The sequence below is a fragment of the Zeugodacus cucurbitae genome, chromosome 5, assembly GCF_028554725.1.
Source record: "Zeugodacus cucurbitae isolate PBARC_wt_2022May chromosome 5, idZeuCucr1.2, whole genome shotgun sequence".
Classification (NCBI taxonomy): Eukaryota; Metazoa; Arthropoda; class Insecta; order Diptera; family Tephritidae; genus Zeugodacus; species Zeugodacus cucurbitae.
Window position 1 is genome coordinate 57,775,286 of NC_071670.1, and position 19,255 is coordinate 57,794,540.

The 19,255-nt window shown below is 34.2% G+C and overlaps 2 protein-coding genes across 3 annotated transcripts in view; one reads left to right on the top strand and one right to left on the bottom strand.

Moving 5' to 3' along the window:
- Nucleotides 1–19,255, top strand: part of LOC105210035 (DENN domain-containing protein Crag) — a 105,721-nt gene that overhangs the window by 5,341 nt on the left and 81,125 nt on the right. The window contains exons 11-16 of one of the 2 annotated variants that reach the window (XM_011180754.3): nucleotides 67–363; nucleotides 1,042–1,122; nucleotides 3,347–3,716; nucleotides 3,807–4,223; nucleotides 4,289–4,467; nucleotides 4,533–9,177. In XM_011180754.3, coding sequence (XP_011179056.1) covers nucleotides 67–363; nucleotides 1,042–1,122; nucleotides 3,347–3,716; nucleotides 3,807–4,223; nucleotides 4,289–4,467; nucleotides 4,533–4,851 — 1,663 coding nt within the window. In that variant the 3' untranslated portion in view covers nucleotides 4,852–9,177. The remainder of the gene's footprint in view (nucleotides 1–66; nucleotides 364–1,041; nucleotides 1,123–3,346; nucleotides 3,717–3,806; nucleotides 4,224–4,288; nucleotides 4,468–4,532; nucleotides 9,178–19,255) is intronic. The other variant, XM_011180756.3, reaches the window with a different exon arrangement.
- LOC105210031 (uncharacterized) lies at nucleotides 9,793–18,369 on the bottom strand. Its single transcript, XM_011180745.3, has 9 exons — nucleotides 16,686–18,369; nucleotides 16,389–16,601; nucleotides 16,140–16,325; nucleotides 15,548–15,613; nucleotides 15,121–15,485; nucleotides 13,607–15,062; nucleotides 13,038–13,541; nucleotides 12,055–12,975; nucleotides 9,793–11,604 (listed from the first exon to the last, which is right to left on the bottom strand). Exons 1-9 carry the CDS (start codon nucleotides 18,177–18,179, stop codon nucleotides 9,886–9,888), a joined length of 6,924 nt encoding a protein of 2,307 aa, XP_011179047.1. The 5' UTR covers nucleotides 18,180–18,369; the 3' UTR covers nucleotides 9,793–9,885.

Consider the following 19,255-nt stretch of genomic DNA (forward strand, 5'->3'; position numbering starts at 1 on the left):
GCGTCAGCTGTTATGACATAACCTCAAATTTTCATATATTTTTTTAAATATTTATTGTATTTGCAGAATATCGCCACGTACGCCAGTCACTCAAAACGATCCACTCGGCGCTTTAAATGAAGAGCTGCAAGATCAGACCACGCCCACAAACACCAAAGAGCCAGCCGGCGAACAACCGAATGCTGGCGCCAATAACAGCACTATGTACACGGATAAGCCGATATTATTCAAGGGTCAACGCAGTGCCACCTTTGACGAATCGACGCATTTGAGCAAGAGCATGCAGCGCTCGGAGACAATGCCGGGCTCAAGTGTCGCCTCGAGCTTAGCCAATTTTGGTTCATCCATCAAATTCAGTATCGGGTAATTATTTGCACAACAACAAACAAACATACATACAAACTTGTGTAGCTTGATTTGTAAGTAGCAAAGCGCTAATTAGCTTAGCCATAGCAAACTAGTTGTTTATCAATGAAAAATTCGATTTCGATGAGCCGTGCCAAAACTGTTGACACAATCAAAAAATACATACAGACAAATTCAGTACAAATTCATTTTTATTTTTTTTTCTGAGTATTTGGCAAAACATACGTGTCTATCGCAAATTTAATGCATGCAACAGCAATTTTTTTTGATTTTTCAAATAATTTTTTTTTTAATAATTTTTTTTTTATAAATTTTTTTTATAATTTTTTTTTTAATAAATTTTTTTGAAAAAATTTATTTTCTTAAATTTTTTGAAAAAAAAAAAAGTTTTTCTTAAATTTTTTGAAAAAATTTTTCTTTCTTAAATTTTTTATTATATATATATATTTTTTTTAATTTTCTTTTTTTAATTTTTTTGCTCTGCAGTCATTGCTACCTCTTCAAATTTTTATATGTATTTTTTTGTAAGCTATTAGCGCGCGCTCTCAATTATTATTATCTCTATATAGTAGTCTACTTTTATTTGCTACATTATCATTTTATTATTATTATAATTTAATTCTCACTTCCCCTCAATTAATTTTAATGATACAAATTTGTACCATGTTTTCGTAGACGTTATTCACCTGCACGATTCTCATTTAAGAAAGACAGTTTCAAGCCCAACATTATTATAGAAAATATTTCGAATATAAGGTAAGTGCCACCCGTCGCCAAGTCACAGTTATATGTGTATATAGTATACATACATATATGCTGTGCGGTGTGCGCGTTCAGTTCAGTTGTTTTTGTTCGAGTTTTATGTTCTGTTTTGTTATTTTGTTACGTTCGGTTACGGCGCCACACACTATCCTACTTTGGATTTGCTTTGTTATGGAAAAATTCCACTTTGTTTTCTAATTTTCTCTACACAAACAAACATACAGACACATATACAAATGTATTTTCGGTGATGGTTTTCTCTCATTTCTCGGCTTGTTACGACCCAAAAGTTCTATGTTGGTTTCAAATTAAACGTCAAGGTTTTACTGTTTTACTTCTGTTTATTGTGTAACTAATTATTGCAAATTTAAGTGCTAAGCGGTGTTGGTTACCATTTATTTATTAGTTTTATTATTTATTTTATTGTTTATTGCAATAAAAATACCGTTATTTTGGTTTTGGAGACAAATTCTCGCTTAGATATTTAGTTTGAGAAATTTCGAAATCGAAAAGAAAAGTTCGAAATCGAATAAAAACTTCGAAATCGAAAAAAATAACGAATAATATTGAAAAATGATAATTTTTGAAAATTTAATACTAATAAATTATTACTTACTTCATATTTTCTAAAATTTACTTTACTACTTTTATTTTTATTTTCTAAAATTTTTACAAATTGTTCTTGACATTCTTGGTTTAAAGATAATCTGAAATCTGTATGGTCAAAAACCATTTTAAAAATTTATTTCTGCTGATACTTTTTAAAATAAAGATTTTTTAAACATAAATTATATATGTAAAAAAAAACTGGAAATATTCGAAAATAAAAATTTTGAAATCGACAAAAAAAAAATTTTTAAACATAAATTATATATATAAGACACGCTAAGTCGAAAATAAAAATTTCGAAATCGAAATAAAAAATTATAAAATTCATCTTGGTTGTCCGAAAAAAATCGGAAAATATAATTAGATTTTTTGGTAATGAAATATTTTATAATTTAATTTAATATTTCTATATTTTTTTATTTTTTCGATAATTTTTATTTTTTTTTTTTAGTAAAAAGTTTTCGAATTTTAATAATTCGAAATTTTTGCAACTTATCGTACCAGCACCCATTCCTTACATTATTTTTATATTGTATGTAAAAATGTATTTGTTCTGAATTCTTTTTCACAAATTGCTTTATAGAAAATCTTAAATTATTTTTGTCATTGTAGTATGGTAAAATTCTTTTTAAAATTCGTTTCTGCTGTTACTTTTTATAATAAAGATTTTTAAGCATAAATTTTATATGTGGGACACATTTTGTAATCGAAAAAAAAAATTCTAAATCGAAAATAAAAATTTCGAAATCGAAAAAAAATCTAAAATTAAATATTTTATAATAATTTATTTCATAATTTCGATATTTTTTTCATTATTTCTTTTCTAAAAAAATTCGAATTCCAGTATTTCGAAAATTTTCGACTTACATTTTCATAGTCTCTTGACATGTATTTGTTTCAAATTCATTTGCACACTGTTTCTTTGTATTATGGTCAAAATTATTTTTTTAAATTTATTTCTGCTGATACTTTTTATAACAAAGATTTTTTAAATATAAATTATATATGTAGAACACGCAAAGTCGAAAATAAAAATTTCGAAATCGACAAAAAAAAATTAATTTCTTTTTGTCCGAAAAATTTTGAAAAAAACTGGAAATATTCATAATAATAATTTTGACTTTTTTGAAAATGAAATGAAATTTCATGATTTCGACATTTCTCCACATTTTTTTAATGACTTTTCGAATTTTCCTACAATTAAAAAAAAATTGTTTCTTCATATATTTTTATAATAAAACATTTTGTAAATATTATGCTTAAAATTAAAAAAAAAATATATTATTACATCTTTTTATATCTCTATTATACTATTTTTAATAATGCACTATAAAAAAATTCGAAATTCATATTTTTCGAATTTTTATATATTAATTTATATATTTTTTCTAATCACATTTATTTAATTGCTTCTTTTAACAAACAAATCTCCTTTTTCCTACAACAAATAACGCTCCAATTACAACAATTTACTAATACAAATACACCACTTTTAACAAAACTTACAATTTGCTTATAAAATTACATTTTCACTGCGCTTTAAAGTAGTCTTTTTTATACTTATAAATAATTCGCATATAATTTTTACCCGCTTGCTAACCTCTTTCAGTCCAAGTTTAACCAGTAAAAAATCGAATGAGATCATACAAGGTAGTCTGAGTAGCATAAAGTACGCCGCCAATTCGTTAACACGTAAATTCGATGAGATTAAGGGCGCGTTCTCGACCCAAACGACGCCGGTGAAAACGCCCGGCAGCGTAGGACACGCCGAGGGTGCGACCGATGAGGATATGATCGCACATGAGGATGGCACACTGAAGATGCGACGTGTCTCCAGCGATTTAGATCCCTGGGGCAGGCTGAGCGAGTCACGCAAGTCGAGCTACAACAATTTGGTGCCGTTGGGCGAGAATTCTTCGGCGTTGAATTTGAGCGCATTTCCAGTGCTGCCAGAGAATTTATATACAACGTTGACGGATGTGAGTTTCGAAATTGAAATTATTATTAATTGTTGTTATTGTTTTTATATTTTTTATTTTTAATTAACATTTAATATTCCTCAATCACAGATAGTGGAGCGTCCCGACTGTGATGTACTCATACAAATCACTTCGTGTTCGCAATGCCACAACTGTTCGGTATTACTCTACGACGAAGAGATTATGTCCGGTTGGTCGGCGGAGGATTCCAATTTGAATACAACCTGCCATGCATGCAATAAATTAACCGTGCCATTCCTGAGCGTACAAATTGTGGTGGACGACTCCTTGAAGGCGCTGAAGCAATCGGATAGCTTGACAATACCATATCTAAATCCGTTGGTATTGCGTAAAGAGCTCGAAAATATACTGACACAGGAGGGTGACATAGCGCTGGTGAAGCCAAACTTTGTGGAAGAGCATCCAATCATCTATTGGAATCTATTGTGGATCATGGAACGTATTGAAAGTAAAACGCACCTACCGGAGCTTTGTCTGCCCGTGGCGGTGAGTAGTTTGCGATTGTTGTCAACTATGCTTTTTATGTATCTACATCTTTTCGCCATCCACAGTCTGATGAGGAATGCGATCCACTCAGCAAGGTGAAGACTGTCAGCATCCAATGCTTGTGGGATAATTTGCGTCTACACAGCGAAGCCGGTCCGCCCATGTATATACTGTATAAACAAAATCAGCCAGCCAGTCCGCTGTTGAAAGCGCTACTCACCGATCAGGCGCATTTGAATAAGAAGTAACGGATGCTTTATTCCGTTTAGTACTATCTTTTATTAATTAATTTTTCCTATTTCTCTTCAGCGTCATTCAACAAATCATTTCGGCCATACGCTGCAACGATCTATTGACGCCCGTCAAACGCTTGGCCAACGAACGCCACAAGTTGCAGAATAACGGCGTGAATCGCACACACTCCATCTATCGTGATATACTCTTTTTGGCGCTCACCGCCATCGGCCGCTCCAATGTCGATTTGGCCACATTCCATCGCGAATACGCTTCAATCTTCGACAAGTTGACCGAAAAGGAATGTAAAATGTTCTATCGCAATCAAGATTTGCCACCATCGGCGGCTACCATCTTCTGTCGTGCTTATTTCAAACCGTTATTGCTTCCTTGACGTGAAATCAATTATTTGCAACATGATTTCCACAACAACAACAACAATGCGAAGACGGCAAATACAACGCATGCGAGTGAAGACGATGCAGACGTTGTGACGGATGTGTTTGACGTTGCTGCAAATGAGCACTCTTTAGAGTAACCGTTACATTATGCATAATGAGTGTAAGGAAGGAAGCGCGCGCAGTTGCTGTTGTGTAATACGAAATTGTAAATTGATTTATGATATATGATATGATAATAACGTTAAAAACAAGTAAGATATACAATGATGCTGTGGATTTACATAAATGGAAATGGCAAACTTAAAACGGTACATATTAACATTTCAGGCTTATGTTCGATGAATATGTGTGTATTTGGTGTGTGTGTGTAAGGTGTTTGTGGCGCATGCGTGTCTGTCGAGAATTCATGCATACACTTTGAAAGTTGAATATATAGTTTATGCCACATACTGAGCCATAACGGTACTTTTCGCTCATCTTTACTGTATTGAAATTAGTTTGAAATAATTGTTTTGAAACGCTTAGCGGGTTTTTAATGCTCGGTATTTTTATGTATAACATAAAGCAGTTTGTTAGAAAAGACAATATTAATATAGAAGCTGCATAAATGAAGTTAACGGAAATCTTTTTTTTATTGTTTAAAAATTTTTTTTTCAAACAAAAAATTGTTTTTAAACAAAAAATTTTTTTTAACTAAAATTTTTATTCAAACCTTTTTTTTACAACAATTTTTTTAAAACAAATATTTTTTTTTAACTTTTTAAAACAATTATGACAAAATTTTTCTCATTAGCACCGCAATCATTATTTTGTTTGAAGTCTCGAAAGCTCTAAAATAAGCTAATTACAATTTTTTCAGTAACTTTGTTGCACATTTACTTAATTTAAGCTATTTTCTTTGTCTGCTATAATTTTTTAATTTGTTCGAAACATTTTAAATGTTAAAAAATAATTTCATTTTTTACAGAATTTATTTTCTTAATAAATAGTTGCTTAGTTGGTTAATTTAATTTAAAACTGCAAAATTATACACTGGTGTTCTTGTTGAATAGAAATTTAAAATTTCTTCAATTTTTTAATACATTTTACCAAAAAAACACTTTGTTGTTGCTTTTAACTACATAATTTTTGTATTGCTCAATGTTCGAAAATAGCAATATTGTTCAAAGCTCATCTATACTAAATTTAATTTAGCATGAATGCTACATATTTTTCGCATACACTTAATATGTATAATTTCTTTTTATAAAAAAAAAAATTAATAAAATAGAAATTTTCTTAAAAAAATATAATAAATATGTATTTAAGCAAGTTTCGTGGTGTATGGAGTTCGAGTATGAATGCACGTTAATATTAGTGAATGAATAATAAATTTACACAAAAAAATAACAAAAAAACACAAGCTGGTTATGGTACGATTTTCGGTAATGGTACTTAAGGAGCATTAAACAAAAAGAAAGAAATTCCTTCACGTAAACTTAGCTTTAAAACGCACTATGTACTACGTCATTTCCTACACAACTAGCAAACACGCCGCAAAGCGTTGACTGCCCCCAAACAGCAGGCTAGTTTTAGTGACAATACACTTTCGTGCTCATTTTGGTATTTTGTACTTTTTCGTAAATATGTAGCATGTACTCCGTATGTATGTATGATTATGTAAATGTAAGTGTTTTTTTTTTTTGTTTTTGGAAATGCACTGATATCACACTCAGTCACTCGCTAAATACCCGTAATCCGTTCATGCGTAATTTGCCTTATTATGGAACGCACCAGACACTAGCAGCCGAGATAAGAAAGCACTTATATAAAACTATATACTAATTAATTTAGCAATACAACTTGTGTGTGTGCTGCAATGTCCTGAAATTTGATTAAAATATAATTAAATATGAATGCAATGAAATCAATCAACCAAATGAACAATATTAATAATAACAAATTAAAAATTGATTTATTGTTAATTATTGTAAGCATAATTATGTATTTTAATATCATATACAGATTAAAAAAAAGCACGGCGTACATACCTACATACATTTATAATATATTAAAAACTAACTTTGGTCGCCCAAAATTTCGGTTAATAATATACTTGTATACTATACAAAATAAATTAAATTATGTTAGACATATGTATGTATGTATCTCCAAGTTAGCGTTTATGAGCAAAAAAAAAAACAAAAAAAATCAATAAATCAAGAAGTTCATACTTATATTACAACATTAACAGAATGAATATCCTTTAGAAATGTTTTACAACTAAATACGTTTACATAAAATAAATAAAAATTGTCACTATACGAAAATTTCAAATTGATTGTAATTATTGAATGGGAAGTAACCATACATTTCTATATTAATAATGATACTAAAAGAATTTATTAATGATAAAAATACTTCCAAAGTCGTTGAAACGTTGGAAGGCGTCAAACACAAGTCATGTTTAACCTGCCTACATTTAGTATTTCAAGGTGCCAGCATTATATGAACCACATAATTTTTAATACCACAAGAATACAGACTTTAACGGTGTCATCCCATGTGACTGCCTGTTTGTTTGGTGATTTTTAAGAATTTTTTTCTACAAGTGTTGCGCGCTGCGATCAAGTGAATATGCCAAAAATGGGATTCTGGGTAGACTTTTGAAAAAGTTTTTTGCTATAAAAAAATCGAAATTTTTGGAATTTTTAATTAATTTTATAGCGTTCCATACGTTTACCTGTGCTGAGTGCACCCAATAAATTTCAACTCATTCGGTCATGCCGTGTTTGCGATACGATGGAGGAAAGTTTGAAAAACAGTTTTGAGAAAAACGCGGTCAAAATATCCAGCTGCCAACTGAGTGCTTCGGACAGATCCTTCTTCTAACTGCTAAAACTTAATATTGCTTCGAATTTCTAAAAATCACTACTACCGATTTCTAGACATGTTAATAAAGCAATTTATGATAAAAGAATGTTTAATTTTTCACATACCCCTTCAGTCATACATGATTATCAATTACACTAAGCGTGTCTTAAAGGCGCACTCACTGCACAAGAACCATACTTATACATACATATCTTTAAATGCAAGACGTCTTTGTAATTTGAATATTTTAACTAAATAATAATCATCAGATGTTTTCAACACCGCGCCGCTAAAACTTAGGCTCTCAATAAGGTATGAGTATTTTTGAAACACGTTTATTAACTTCACCTGTAAGTTATTTTAAATTCATTTTAAAAATCTTTATACATATTAACAAAAATTAATTAAATTTTAAACTTTAGTAAATGTCAAAAAAAAAAATCACGACATTTAATTTTGACAATAGCAACCTTACTCGAGGTCAAAGCTTTTACGCACGGCAAGGAAATTCGCACAGGGTGATACCGGATAAATCAAAATACATATCCGTACTGTCAAGCGGAAAACATATTTTCATAGTAAAAGTTTAATGCTGTTTCAACAAAAACTAATATTATTAAATTTAATTTAACAACTCCAATATAAAACTTTAACACAATCATTAAAGAGCGCCACTAAAACGAATGCAATAATCAAAACAAAGAAAAAAACCAAAATAACTGGAAGCTTAGCATAACGGAAGTTAACATCTGACATTTCATTTCCATTGATGCGCAAAATTTTCAGTTTGCCGGTCAACATATTAAAATGCGGATGCTAAAATTTAGTTGTGCTGTGCGCGTATAGTTTTTAGAGGAAATGTTTTATTAAACGCCCATTATATTAATCTGTGTGTTGATAATCGTTCAAACGTTTTGTTTGCGGCGGTAATAAAATGAGAATATTTGCAAAAGCCATATCCAAAGCAAATTGTAAAATCGTCATCATTTCGCAAAATAAATATAAATGTTAATGAAGCTATCGTTTAATTTACAAACATACAATATATGTATACAAATTACATATAAAGTGTTGGAATCTACTTTTTTCCTCAACGGAAAAAATTTAAAGACTTCCACAAAACTCATAACCAAAGAATTAACCTCAAAATAAAATGCTTTAAGAAAAGGGAAATGTTTGCTTAAATGCTAAATATATGTATGTGCAATACATTTGTGTTTTAGTGTTATTTGTGCATAGATTCCTTTTTTCTTTGATGGCGTTAAAAATAAGTGAAATATTTAACCAAAAAAAGTCGCCTACTACAAAATGGAATGAAATGAAGTGCTACGCCAAAGAAGCGGTGTCTATAAAAGTGATCAGTGATTAATATTTTTATGAATGAAAAAATTGTGTATATAATTGTTGTTTGAGAAAAATAGCTGGCAAAAAAGAACGCAACTTTGATAAATACAAACCTCACGTCGGTAAGTTTAACAAATTTCTAATTTATTATTAAATAAATATGTACAAATGTCGATCGTGTGGTGGTCACAATGAAATTTTTTATAGTGAGATTGGCGTGAGTTATCAAAAGTAGCTGCTCATTAAGTCTATCTATGGTATTGGATATATAAAGCTCTACTCCTCTACTCCCAGCATGAAACCAAAACATTCACCTAAAATATTTAAAATCAACTTTGCATATCCCTCCGTTTCCTATTAGCTCCAGTAAAAACTGGTCGCATGTCTACTCTTGCATTAACATAAAAAAATCCACAATAATTAATTAAAACAAACAAGTTTTAATAAAAAATATATACACTTTCAAAGTATTTATTTGTAGTATTACAGTTTTTGATAATTCAAGCACTTAAAATCTGCATTCTAAGAATATAGTTATTTGCTTACATATGCTTTTAATTTAAAGATATTTTATTCAAATTATAATGTTCCTTTGTGTACCTATGTCTAAATATAAAAGTTTTTAACAAATTAATCTCTTTAAAGTAGGAATTCATATGAAAAATTTAATGTTGTTGTGTAAGAAAAATGTGAAATTAAAAATAATGCATGTTAAGTTTTTAAAATTTAGGAATATGCAACTTGTGGCATTTGAGCGCGACCAACACCACGCCTAAGCCAACAAAAAAACAGCACAATTTATATGGCTTGAGATTCGCTACCACACGCGATCAAAGTAGCTCCACAGTGGGATCGTGCAAATCCTCACTATTTACTATTGGTGTAAAGGTTTGGAATAAATTGCGCTCATCATCAGAGTCCTCATCGCTGCTATAACTGTCGTGTTGATTCAGTGTGGCTGTCTTTTGTAGTATCATTTCTAATTGCTGTTGTGGCAACAATTGCTCCACTTCGGCTAAATCTAACGCATTCAAGTTGTACGTAAGCCACGGATAACGCAACGTTTGTTGCAACAAACGTGGCCATTTCATAAAAACACCCTTAACCAAACGCACAACCACATTAAGGCCGCGTATTTCATGTGAAACTAATGCGGGCTCAACTAAACCGATAAAGTTGAGCACTAATGCATGTGGCACTTCTTGTATATTGGCGCAGAATATCAATGTATCTGCTGTTACCTCTAGATAGTAATCGTCAATATCGGGCGCATGTATAACGAGATAAATGAAACAGTCTGTATCGTACCAGCTGACTTGCGGACGTTTGTGTTTCGCTTGTAATGCCGGTGGTGGCGTAGGAGCATTTGTCGATGTTGAAGTTGTGTCCAAAGCGGTGGAGGTTGAGTTAAGCGTGGCATTGGTATCGCTAGTGCTGCTTGATGTTTTGGTGGACGATAGTAGTGGCTCTTCATCACTGCCGCTTGTGGCTGGTATGGACTTCGATTTTAATGGTTTATATTTACCAAGCGGTTTGCTAATGCTCTCTTGAAATTCTGCAAAACTTCCGACCGCTTGCTGTTTAGCCGGTTCAATTGCTTGTAACGGTGTTTTAGTGCTCGCACTATCTAGCTCACCCATTTCTAACTCAAAGGAACGTTGTATGCATTGTAAGAGCTCATCGAAATTACATAAATCCTTAGACGCTCTTGGTACGCGTGTATGCTTTTGCAAAAAATCTTCGTCTGTATCATCCGCAGTGGCAACACCATTATCTATTAATTTAGTGTTAAACAATTCTAACGTTTGAAGATTTTCCTCCGTTTCATTCTCATACAACAGTATTTCATATGAGTTTATATTGAAATCCGCTATAGTGGCCGATAATGCACAATCGCTCGGCTTTACTGCATACGCGAATAGATAATCTTTGCTGACTTTAAAGCGTTTTGCAAATTTATTGAAATTTATGCCTGCTAGCCGGCAGTGTACGGCTTGATAGGGTGTGAATGTCACAATCTCATTGGTGGTTGGATATAAGAAATCCTTGTACAACTCATCCGGTTTAGCCATGACGAAGCAGGCGTAATCACACAAAAAGAAACGATAAATTGTTGAAGTTGCGGCATTTGGTGTAGTGCTATTGCTGAAAATGCCATATAATTTAGCGCGCAAGTAACGATCATCATAATGTATTATACAATTCTGCATTGGTTTGAACCACGAGGCGGGGAACGGCATTGCCGGCTTGTTTTTCATTTTGACGATGTGTTTATTAATCAACGCCAGTAGTGCATCGAACTTATCCAAATGTTCGGTGTCGATGTTTTGCAAGTAAATATCACTCCAGTTGCCATTCTCATCCTCATTACCGATTTCCACTTTAACAATTTGCTCTAAAGGCAATTCCAACCAGGTTTCTTTAGCCATTGTAGAGGTTAGTATGTCTGTTGAAATGTTGTTATTGTCCGTTGCTTCCTGCGCTGTTGTTGTGTATGTGGCCGTTGCATCTGTTTCGATCTTAATTGTTGTTTGTAGCGGTAAATAAATCTGGAAAATGTAGTGTATTAGTGCCTTGATCGTGCGTACTTCAAATGTAAGGTTATGTGCTAAGGCTCCACAGTCGAAAATCACTAGTTGGAAGTACTTTGTTGAGTATTATAGCAAAAATGTTTACGTAAATAATTATAGCTATTATTGAACATAATACTTTGAGGAATTTTATAAAATTCATTACACTTTAATAGCTTTCAGTTCAGTTATATTACGCTAATTCATATAATGTTATGTAATATAATGTAAATTATTTTTATAATAATAATGGAATCTTATTTCGACTGTGTCGCACTAATTCTCTGCAAATTCTCATCAAATTGTGTGTTATGTTTTTGTTGTTGTTAAAAAACAAAAAATGTAAGTGCATCACTTCTGATTGAGTAAACTCCTTCTTTGACGATGCCGCAACACACGTTTGCTAAATGGCAAGCGTTGCACACTAACCTCATTATCGTTCTTCTCATTATCATTCAACTGCGCATCCCAATCCTCCACATCATCCGCGTCTTTAGTTTTCTTCACTTCTTGCATGTTTGCTGCATCTTTCTCTACTTGCTGTAGCTTCGCACTGTCGGCGGTATCATCGTTCGAGGAGAATTTTATGAGATTACTCATATCATTCTCACTGAAACTCTTGAATTCACCCTCAGAGTCACTGAGCATGTCTGCTTCGTCGTCATACGCCAACAAACCCAACTCTTCGGCTATTTCACGTATACCCTGCCGCTTGCTATCGCATACATCGGCTATATTTTTCTCCATTAGTGAACGTTTCAGGTTCACACGGTAGACATATTGTCCCATTTGCGCCAGTTGCTCCATCACAATCACATTGTTCACCCAAATTGTATCGATTAGCGTGAAATTAATGCTCACATGCACACATTCATTCTTCTTTATGTCGGTCATTATCCATTTCTGCACCGTTTTGGTGGACTTAGTGTCCCACGAGCGTTCGTTGTCGAAGGGCACGACGCCGGATAGGCGTATATTAATGGCTTGTGCGGGGAAATCTTTGAATCTAGCATCGCAAACGTATAGTTCATCCGATTTAACGCTCGATATAATGCTGCCCTCATCGATTAGCTTGAGAGTCAGCTTTACCGCCTTAATAAGCGCGGTATTTGTCACCTCTGGCAACTCAAGTATACGCGCACGTTGATAGGTATCCAAGTATTTGTAGACACACAAATCACCGATGTGTAACGGCCAGTGTAGATTCCAATTTTCTTGCTTCAGATAGTGCAAATTCAATTGCATGCTGAAATTACAGACCTCCTTAGAGCGTCGAATATCATGCCATTTGCTAGAGTTGGCTGAACGTTGTTGCAGTAGACGTGCAGCATAGTGTGTAGGTGAGAAGACCTGAAAAAATTGGTATAATTAATATTTCATTTTCAATTTTGTTGCTGCGCTGCGAGATGTACCTTTAATATGAGTATGCGCATATCGCCGTTTGTCGGTATATTATCCTTTTTGGCGATGGCATCGAAACGAGTGAGGTTATGTCGAAATTCACAGCGCGGTTCATCACATTCACCGAATTCCAAGACATAAGGACACATGCGTGCGGCTTGCAGAATACGCGCCTCTTCGCGCTCGACCAAGACACGTTTGGACACGGCCAAAATGTCGGGATGTATAAATTTCAATTGATCATGTTTCTTCATAAAATCCATTAAACGCGGCAATTGCATGCTATTCTCCTCATCAAGCAGTATGAGTGAGCGCGCTGTCGGACGGTCAATGCCGGTGGGCATATCGAAATTCGTACTCACATAATTATCATAAGTTTGCGCTAAAGCGGAGAAGCGTGCTGTAAATTTGGTCCAAGAGGTGGGCATTGAATAGTGTATGACATGTGACACATTCTGTATTTGTAACTCCGGAAACGAGGAGTCGGCGCAGACTAGTATACGCGATGACATAACCTAAATGAAAAAAAAAAAATTATAAATTTTTGAACACTTCATCACTTCAAATATGCTTTTGCTACCTTCTTCTTGCGCCACTCTTCGATTATTGTGCGCACATCTGCTGAAGCGTGACTGTCGTAGGCAATGCAGACATACGCCGAAGTGGTTAGCGCATCCACTACCTCATAGACATCGTCATCGCTGTTGCACAGCACTAGTATGCGTTCGTTTTCAAGCGAATTCTGTTCGATGAATTCCAAAATGGTGTTGATCTTGCGCTCACTTGGACACAGCTTGATGGATATCATAACTCTGCCATAAACGGCGGCTTCAAGGAAATCACCAATTAGAAGTAACGGTTGATTGGATTTACGCATCAGCGCCACAAGCAAAGAATCCCAATCGCGTGACGTCACCACCAATTGCCAAATCGCTGCAGCTTTCGCTGAACCTTTACTGGGTTTGGATAGTTTAAATAAGGACTTCAACACCAATTCGATATCCGCCTGTGAACGCGAAAGCATTAAATCCAAATCATCGATGACCAAATGCTTCAAACGCTCGATGTCAATCAGCGATTCCTTCTCATTGTCACGCAACAAACGCAGCAAACTAGCCGGCGTTGCCACTAAAATGCCACAACTGTTGAGCAATTGAATTTTAGCATCAATCGCATTGCGCACACCATACGAGGCAACTGTTGTCACTGTCGGACGTACGCCTAACAGTAAACGCTTGCAATAATTCTGCACGACTTCCACATGAGCCGAGGTCGGTTGTAAAATAATGGCTACCGGCCCATACGTATCGACGAGACGACCACTTTGTATGCGATAAGCAACGAGACTACAAATGGCCGGCAAATAACTCCAAGTCTTGCCCGTCTTGTGTGGATTCACAACAAACATTGAATTGCCACGTAGCAGATGCGGCCAGGCGTAGGCTTGTATGCGATATAGCTTTGTGACACGCATATTTTCCATTTCATCGTGTATTTCCTTTAGAAAGAATGCTTCCCTTATGCTTGTGAGCGCTGTGAGTGGCACATTCGAATGCGCCAACACCAAGTGATCGATGAATTTCGTTTTCAACTTGTGTTCACCCTCAACAATGCGCAGCTCTTTAACTTCGGGCAAGTGTATGCGAAATGTTTCGGGTTTCGGTGCATGCAGTTCGTTAGTTAATTTGTCTTCGATTTGCTTCAAATGTTCCTGTTGTGCTGTCAGCTTCTTCAGCAAACGATTTTGTATGAGTGAACGTTTGTTGGATGTAGTATTGTGTTCGAAATCAACATCTTCATTATCCGTTGTAGTGCAGCCATTGGTGCCATCGTCGGCCGAATATAACTCGGTGGTGTCGGATTCATCTTTACAACCGCTCGAATTGAAATTGTCCAAATCGAGTATGTCACTATTCCCGCCGGCTTTTTCATCATATGCCGAACGTAGTATCTCATCGATTTTATTCATTTGTTGTGCGGGCGTTTTCAATGAGCGATAGCGTCCATATTTCTTCGGTGCCGGGGGGCTTGAAAAACTAGTGATTTATTAGAAGATTTTTTTTTAAACTGTGATGTTTTTTTTTTTAAACTTACTTGCTACTGCTGTAGGGTGACAGCTCCTCTGACGTAGTAGACTCTTTGCTTTTCGACTCCGCAGTTATACGCAAATCCATTGGATCTTCGTGCAATTCCGGCACTGTTGTGTCTAAAATACTGGCGTGCTTTGTTGTTGTGTTTGCTTGAGTTTCAATTGCTTTGTTGTTTTGATGATCCTTGTATTGTGGACTATCTTCCTTTTCCATTACTGCCACATCCGCATCGTGGGGCATGTAATCAAAGCGCGTACTCGCCTTGCGATGCCAATGATTTTTCTCGTCTTTGTAGTGATTTAGATTTGTTAAATCAAAGCCGGCCGGTATCATGCGCAAACCATGAAAGGTGTTGCTTTCTTTGAGAGTCTTTAAGTATATAAATACAAATTTAAATATTTTCCATTTTCCAACATATTTTTCGTACGCACCTCAGCAGCCGGACGTAAACGTGTATTGGTTAATTCGAAATAAGAATCTGGCTTTTCCTCCCTAACCTGAAATAGATCGTTTCATATTTTTACCCTAGTATTACATTAAGTGCTTAGCTACTCCAGCATCAAAATCAAATACGGACGATATTCAATTTTTTTTTTTAATTTATAGTCATACACATGTGTGTAGGCATATTTATTTAAATTAATTCGTAAATTTTATAACATTGCGTTAGTAATAAAATAAGTTTATAGTTAAAAAAAAAATCATATATATTTATTGCTAAACGTGCTTTTTGTTTAAGAAGATAATATACTGTATTTCAAGTATTTTTTTAATTATATTTTTTTTAGAAAAAAAATTGATTATGTGAAGACGAACAGTGCGCTTAGAATATTGCCAAAAGTTAATAAGTTACCTCTTTGTTGAGTAAAAATGCGCGTTTAATAACTATTTTCTGTTTCTGTGCCTCGCTATGCTGCACAAAGTGAAACCAAATCATACAAATGCATTATTTTATATATATAAATACTATTTTCTTTAAAGTCACTCAAATTAGCTTGACTGTTGAACATTTTGGAGTATTACCTTTTTGCGTAAACTCAACAAACGCCCAATATGCGCGCTGGGCTTAGCAGTAGCTGGCGGCACTGCTTGTTTTTCAATCAACTTATTTGAGGGTGCTTGTTCTTGCGTTTTGGGAATGGGTTCTTCAGCGGAGCTCTCTTCTTTGAGATTTTCACTCTTTTGCGCTTTAAGCTTTTCCAAACGTTGCTATGAAAATTTATAAATTTTTGTATTTTACGTTGAGAAACAAAAAAAAATTAGTTAAAATACCTTTCTGAGATATTCCATGCGTTTGGATGCAACGGTTGTGGTTTGTGGTGTAGTTTCATTGGTGGATGTGCTGTCAGTGGTAGTCTCTTCCTGCTGCATCGACGCACGCTGACGGTTGAGTAGATGTCGTTTTACGCGCGAATTGGTAACGCTTGCAGAAACGACGCTAACATTAAAATTACTGTTTTCGCTTTTCTCAAGTGCAGATTTTCGCTTAAAAATGAAATAATATAATTAAAATATAAATATATTACCAATATATACAGCATAATAAAAAATAATTTCTTCTACACCTACCAATGAGCTATCAATATCAGATTCCACCGTAGTACTTGCATTGGATTTTAGGTCAATAAGATTATTACTATTCTTGTTATGTGCTAGTTGTAGCGACACCTCTTCCGGCTTGTTGTGTGTAATTGTCTCATCAGTTTGTTTATTGTTGAGCTGTTTGCGTTTTTCCAGCAACTTTTGTTTCCGCGAAACTCCGGTTTTCACCGATACTAATGATTCAACACCGCTGAGCAATTTTTCTTTTTCATGTGGCTTCACATTTTCTTTATATAGCTCCTTTTCGGAATCTGCGCTCACATCAAAATCAATAATTTTTGGTATTGGCGGTAATTCCTTTTTACCATACTTTTTCTCAAGTGATCTCGTCAATGTACCCGCCATGCCCAATTTCTGTTCAGTCATTTCACAATTACCTATAGAATTTACCGATTCCTCGTCACTCAGTAGTTTTTCAAATGTTTTCACAACACGATTCATTTCAAAATCGTCACCATTCGCGTGTTTTTTAGTAAGTTCCCCGGTGTCAGCAATATTTAAGGTGCAAACTTCAAAATCTTTATTCGACACTGAATCGTCAAATTTGACACTGTCCAGCAAAATGTCCTCTTCGAAATCTGCGGTTTCTTGCAGGTTGGCTAGCTCATTTCTGGTACACCAATCTTCGACTTTTTTCTTTGCATAAGCATCCAATCCGGTGTTAACTATTTGTTGCAGCTTTTTATCATCACGCACTTTACCTTCACACAAGAAACCCTTATTTGCACTAAATTTACTATTACCACTATTTGTCATCCAGGGCAAAATTTTGGTGGCTTTTAAATTTAGACATGTCTCACGAAAATTCGGTCCAGCTTCAACGGCCAAACTTATGCCAATCAAATAATCACGCATATTACATTTATAACCCAAATGCGTAGTCACTATCAGATCACCCCATGCATGTTGATCGGTCTCAAACTTTTCAACAAACACAACCGACTCCGATTCGTTCAGTAGTTTGTCCATTAACTCACATGCACGTTGACTCCAATTCTCCTTGACACTCGTCACGGCGCAATTCATGCGAAAGTCAAAATCTTTCTCGGCCGGTGTTAGGTCGGCCAATCCTCCGCGTCGTATATGTTTCACTGTATGCGATAACTTGTCAGGTAAACGAAATATTTGTTCAGATTTTGTTTGAAATGGAAAGCCGTAATCAATGGCCCACATTATAAATTCACCACCTTGCGTATTTTTACTAAAATTTGCAATATGTTCAACACGTGCTCTTATCATTTTATGCCAGGATAGGAATTTTACAGCTACCAGCATATCAACTGCCGGCTTGCGTATCGCCTGTGTCCATGGTTGATGGCTCTGATAGTATTGTTCGAGTTGATCTTCCAGCTCTTTGATTTCATGATAAGCGGGATTGGGCACGCTAATTTCGTGAAACCAAAACAGTTGCGGATTAATGAAGTGCGTCACAGAGACATGTTTATCCTTTTCCGCAGCCATGTCGTATTCTTTGCCACAAAATAGAACACTAAGCTTTTATAAACCTCATCGGACACCATAGAAGTTTTTGCAAATAAAATTAATGCTACTGGCTCCAAATGCCGTTAGTACAAGAACAAAGAAAGGATTTTTTCACACAGCTTCCGAAAATGCAATAACACTCGCCGGTTATGATGCGCATAAATCGATTTATTTGTTTTCGATAACTATGTTATCGATGCCTAGTACATTTAATATGTGTTTACACTTGAATATTATTGGTCAAGAAAAATTTAAAAAATAAATAAAACGGATAAATAAATTAAATTTTATAGAAAAGAAGAAGAAGAGGAAAATGCTTGTATTACAAGAATTTTAGGAAAAAATTGTTTTCAATACATATTTTTAATAAATATTTTTTTTTTTTTTAATTAAAATATTTTGCATTGTTAGTTTTCTTACAATTTGCATGCTGAAAATCTTCAGTAACTAATTTTACAAATAATATTAAATTTTTTTTTTTGTAATTAAAATCAAATATTGAATGATGGCGACTAATACTTCATAATCTACAAGAGTAATCCACATTTAAGTATCAGTATTAAAATAACTAGCAATATAACAAAATCAGCTGTTTTACTTAACATCACAGTAGTTTGACTCAACTACACCTTCATCTGCTCTCTCTCTCGCTCTTTCTCTCATCAATGTCACAAATTACTCTTAATTACACTTCATTTGACAGCTGAGAGAGATAGAGAAAGTTTTTTAATGCAAAATGGTATTAGCAACACTATTTGAAAATACAAAAACAAAAACTATATTCAATTACATCACTGATGTTGTTTATACTCTGACATTATACGCTGCTTGCCTATATAAGCAATGTGAAGGTGTACAAGCTCAGATGTTTAAAGGCGTCATATGTGCAATTCGTGCGTAGCTATAATATTTGAGCAAATTTATTTCGAGTATATGTTTTTTTGGCAATGTGCTCCACTTTACTGATCTATGTTATTTATTTCTGATTTACATTTTTCTAGAAAAAAGTTAAAAATATAAATAAAGAGTAAAGATTTTTTTTCACAAAATGGCGG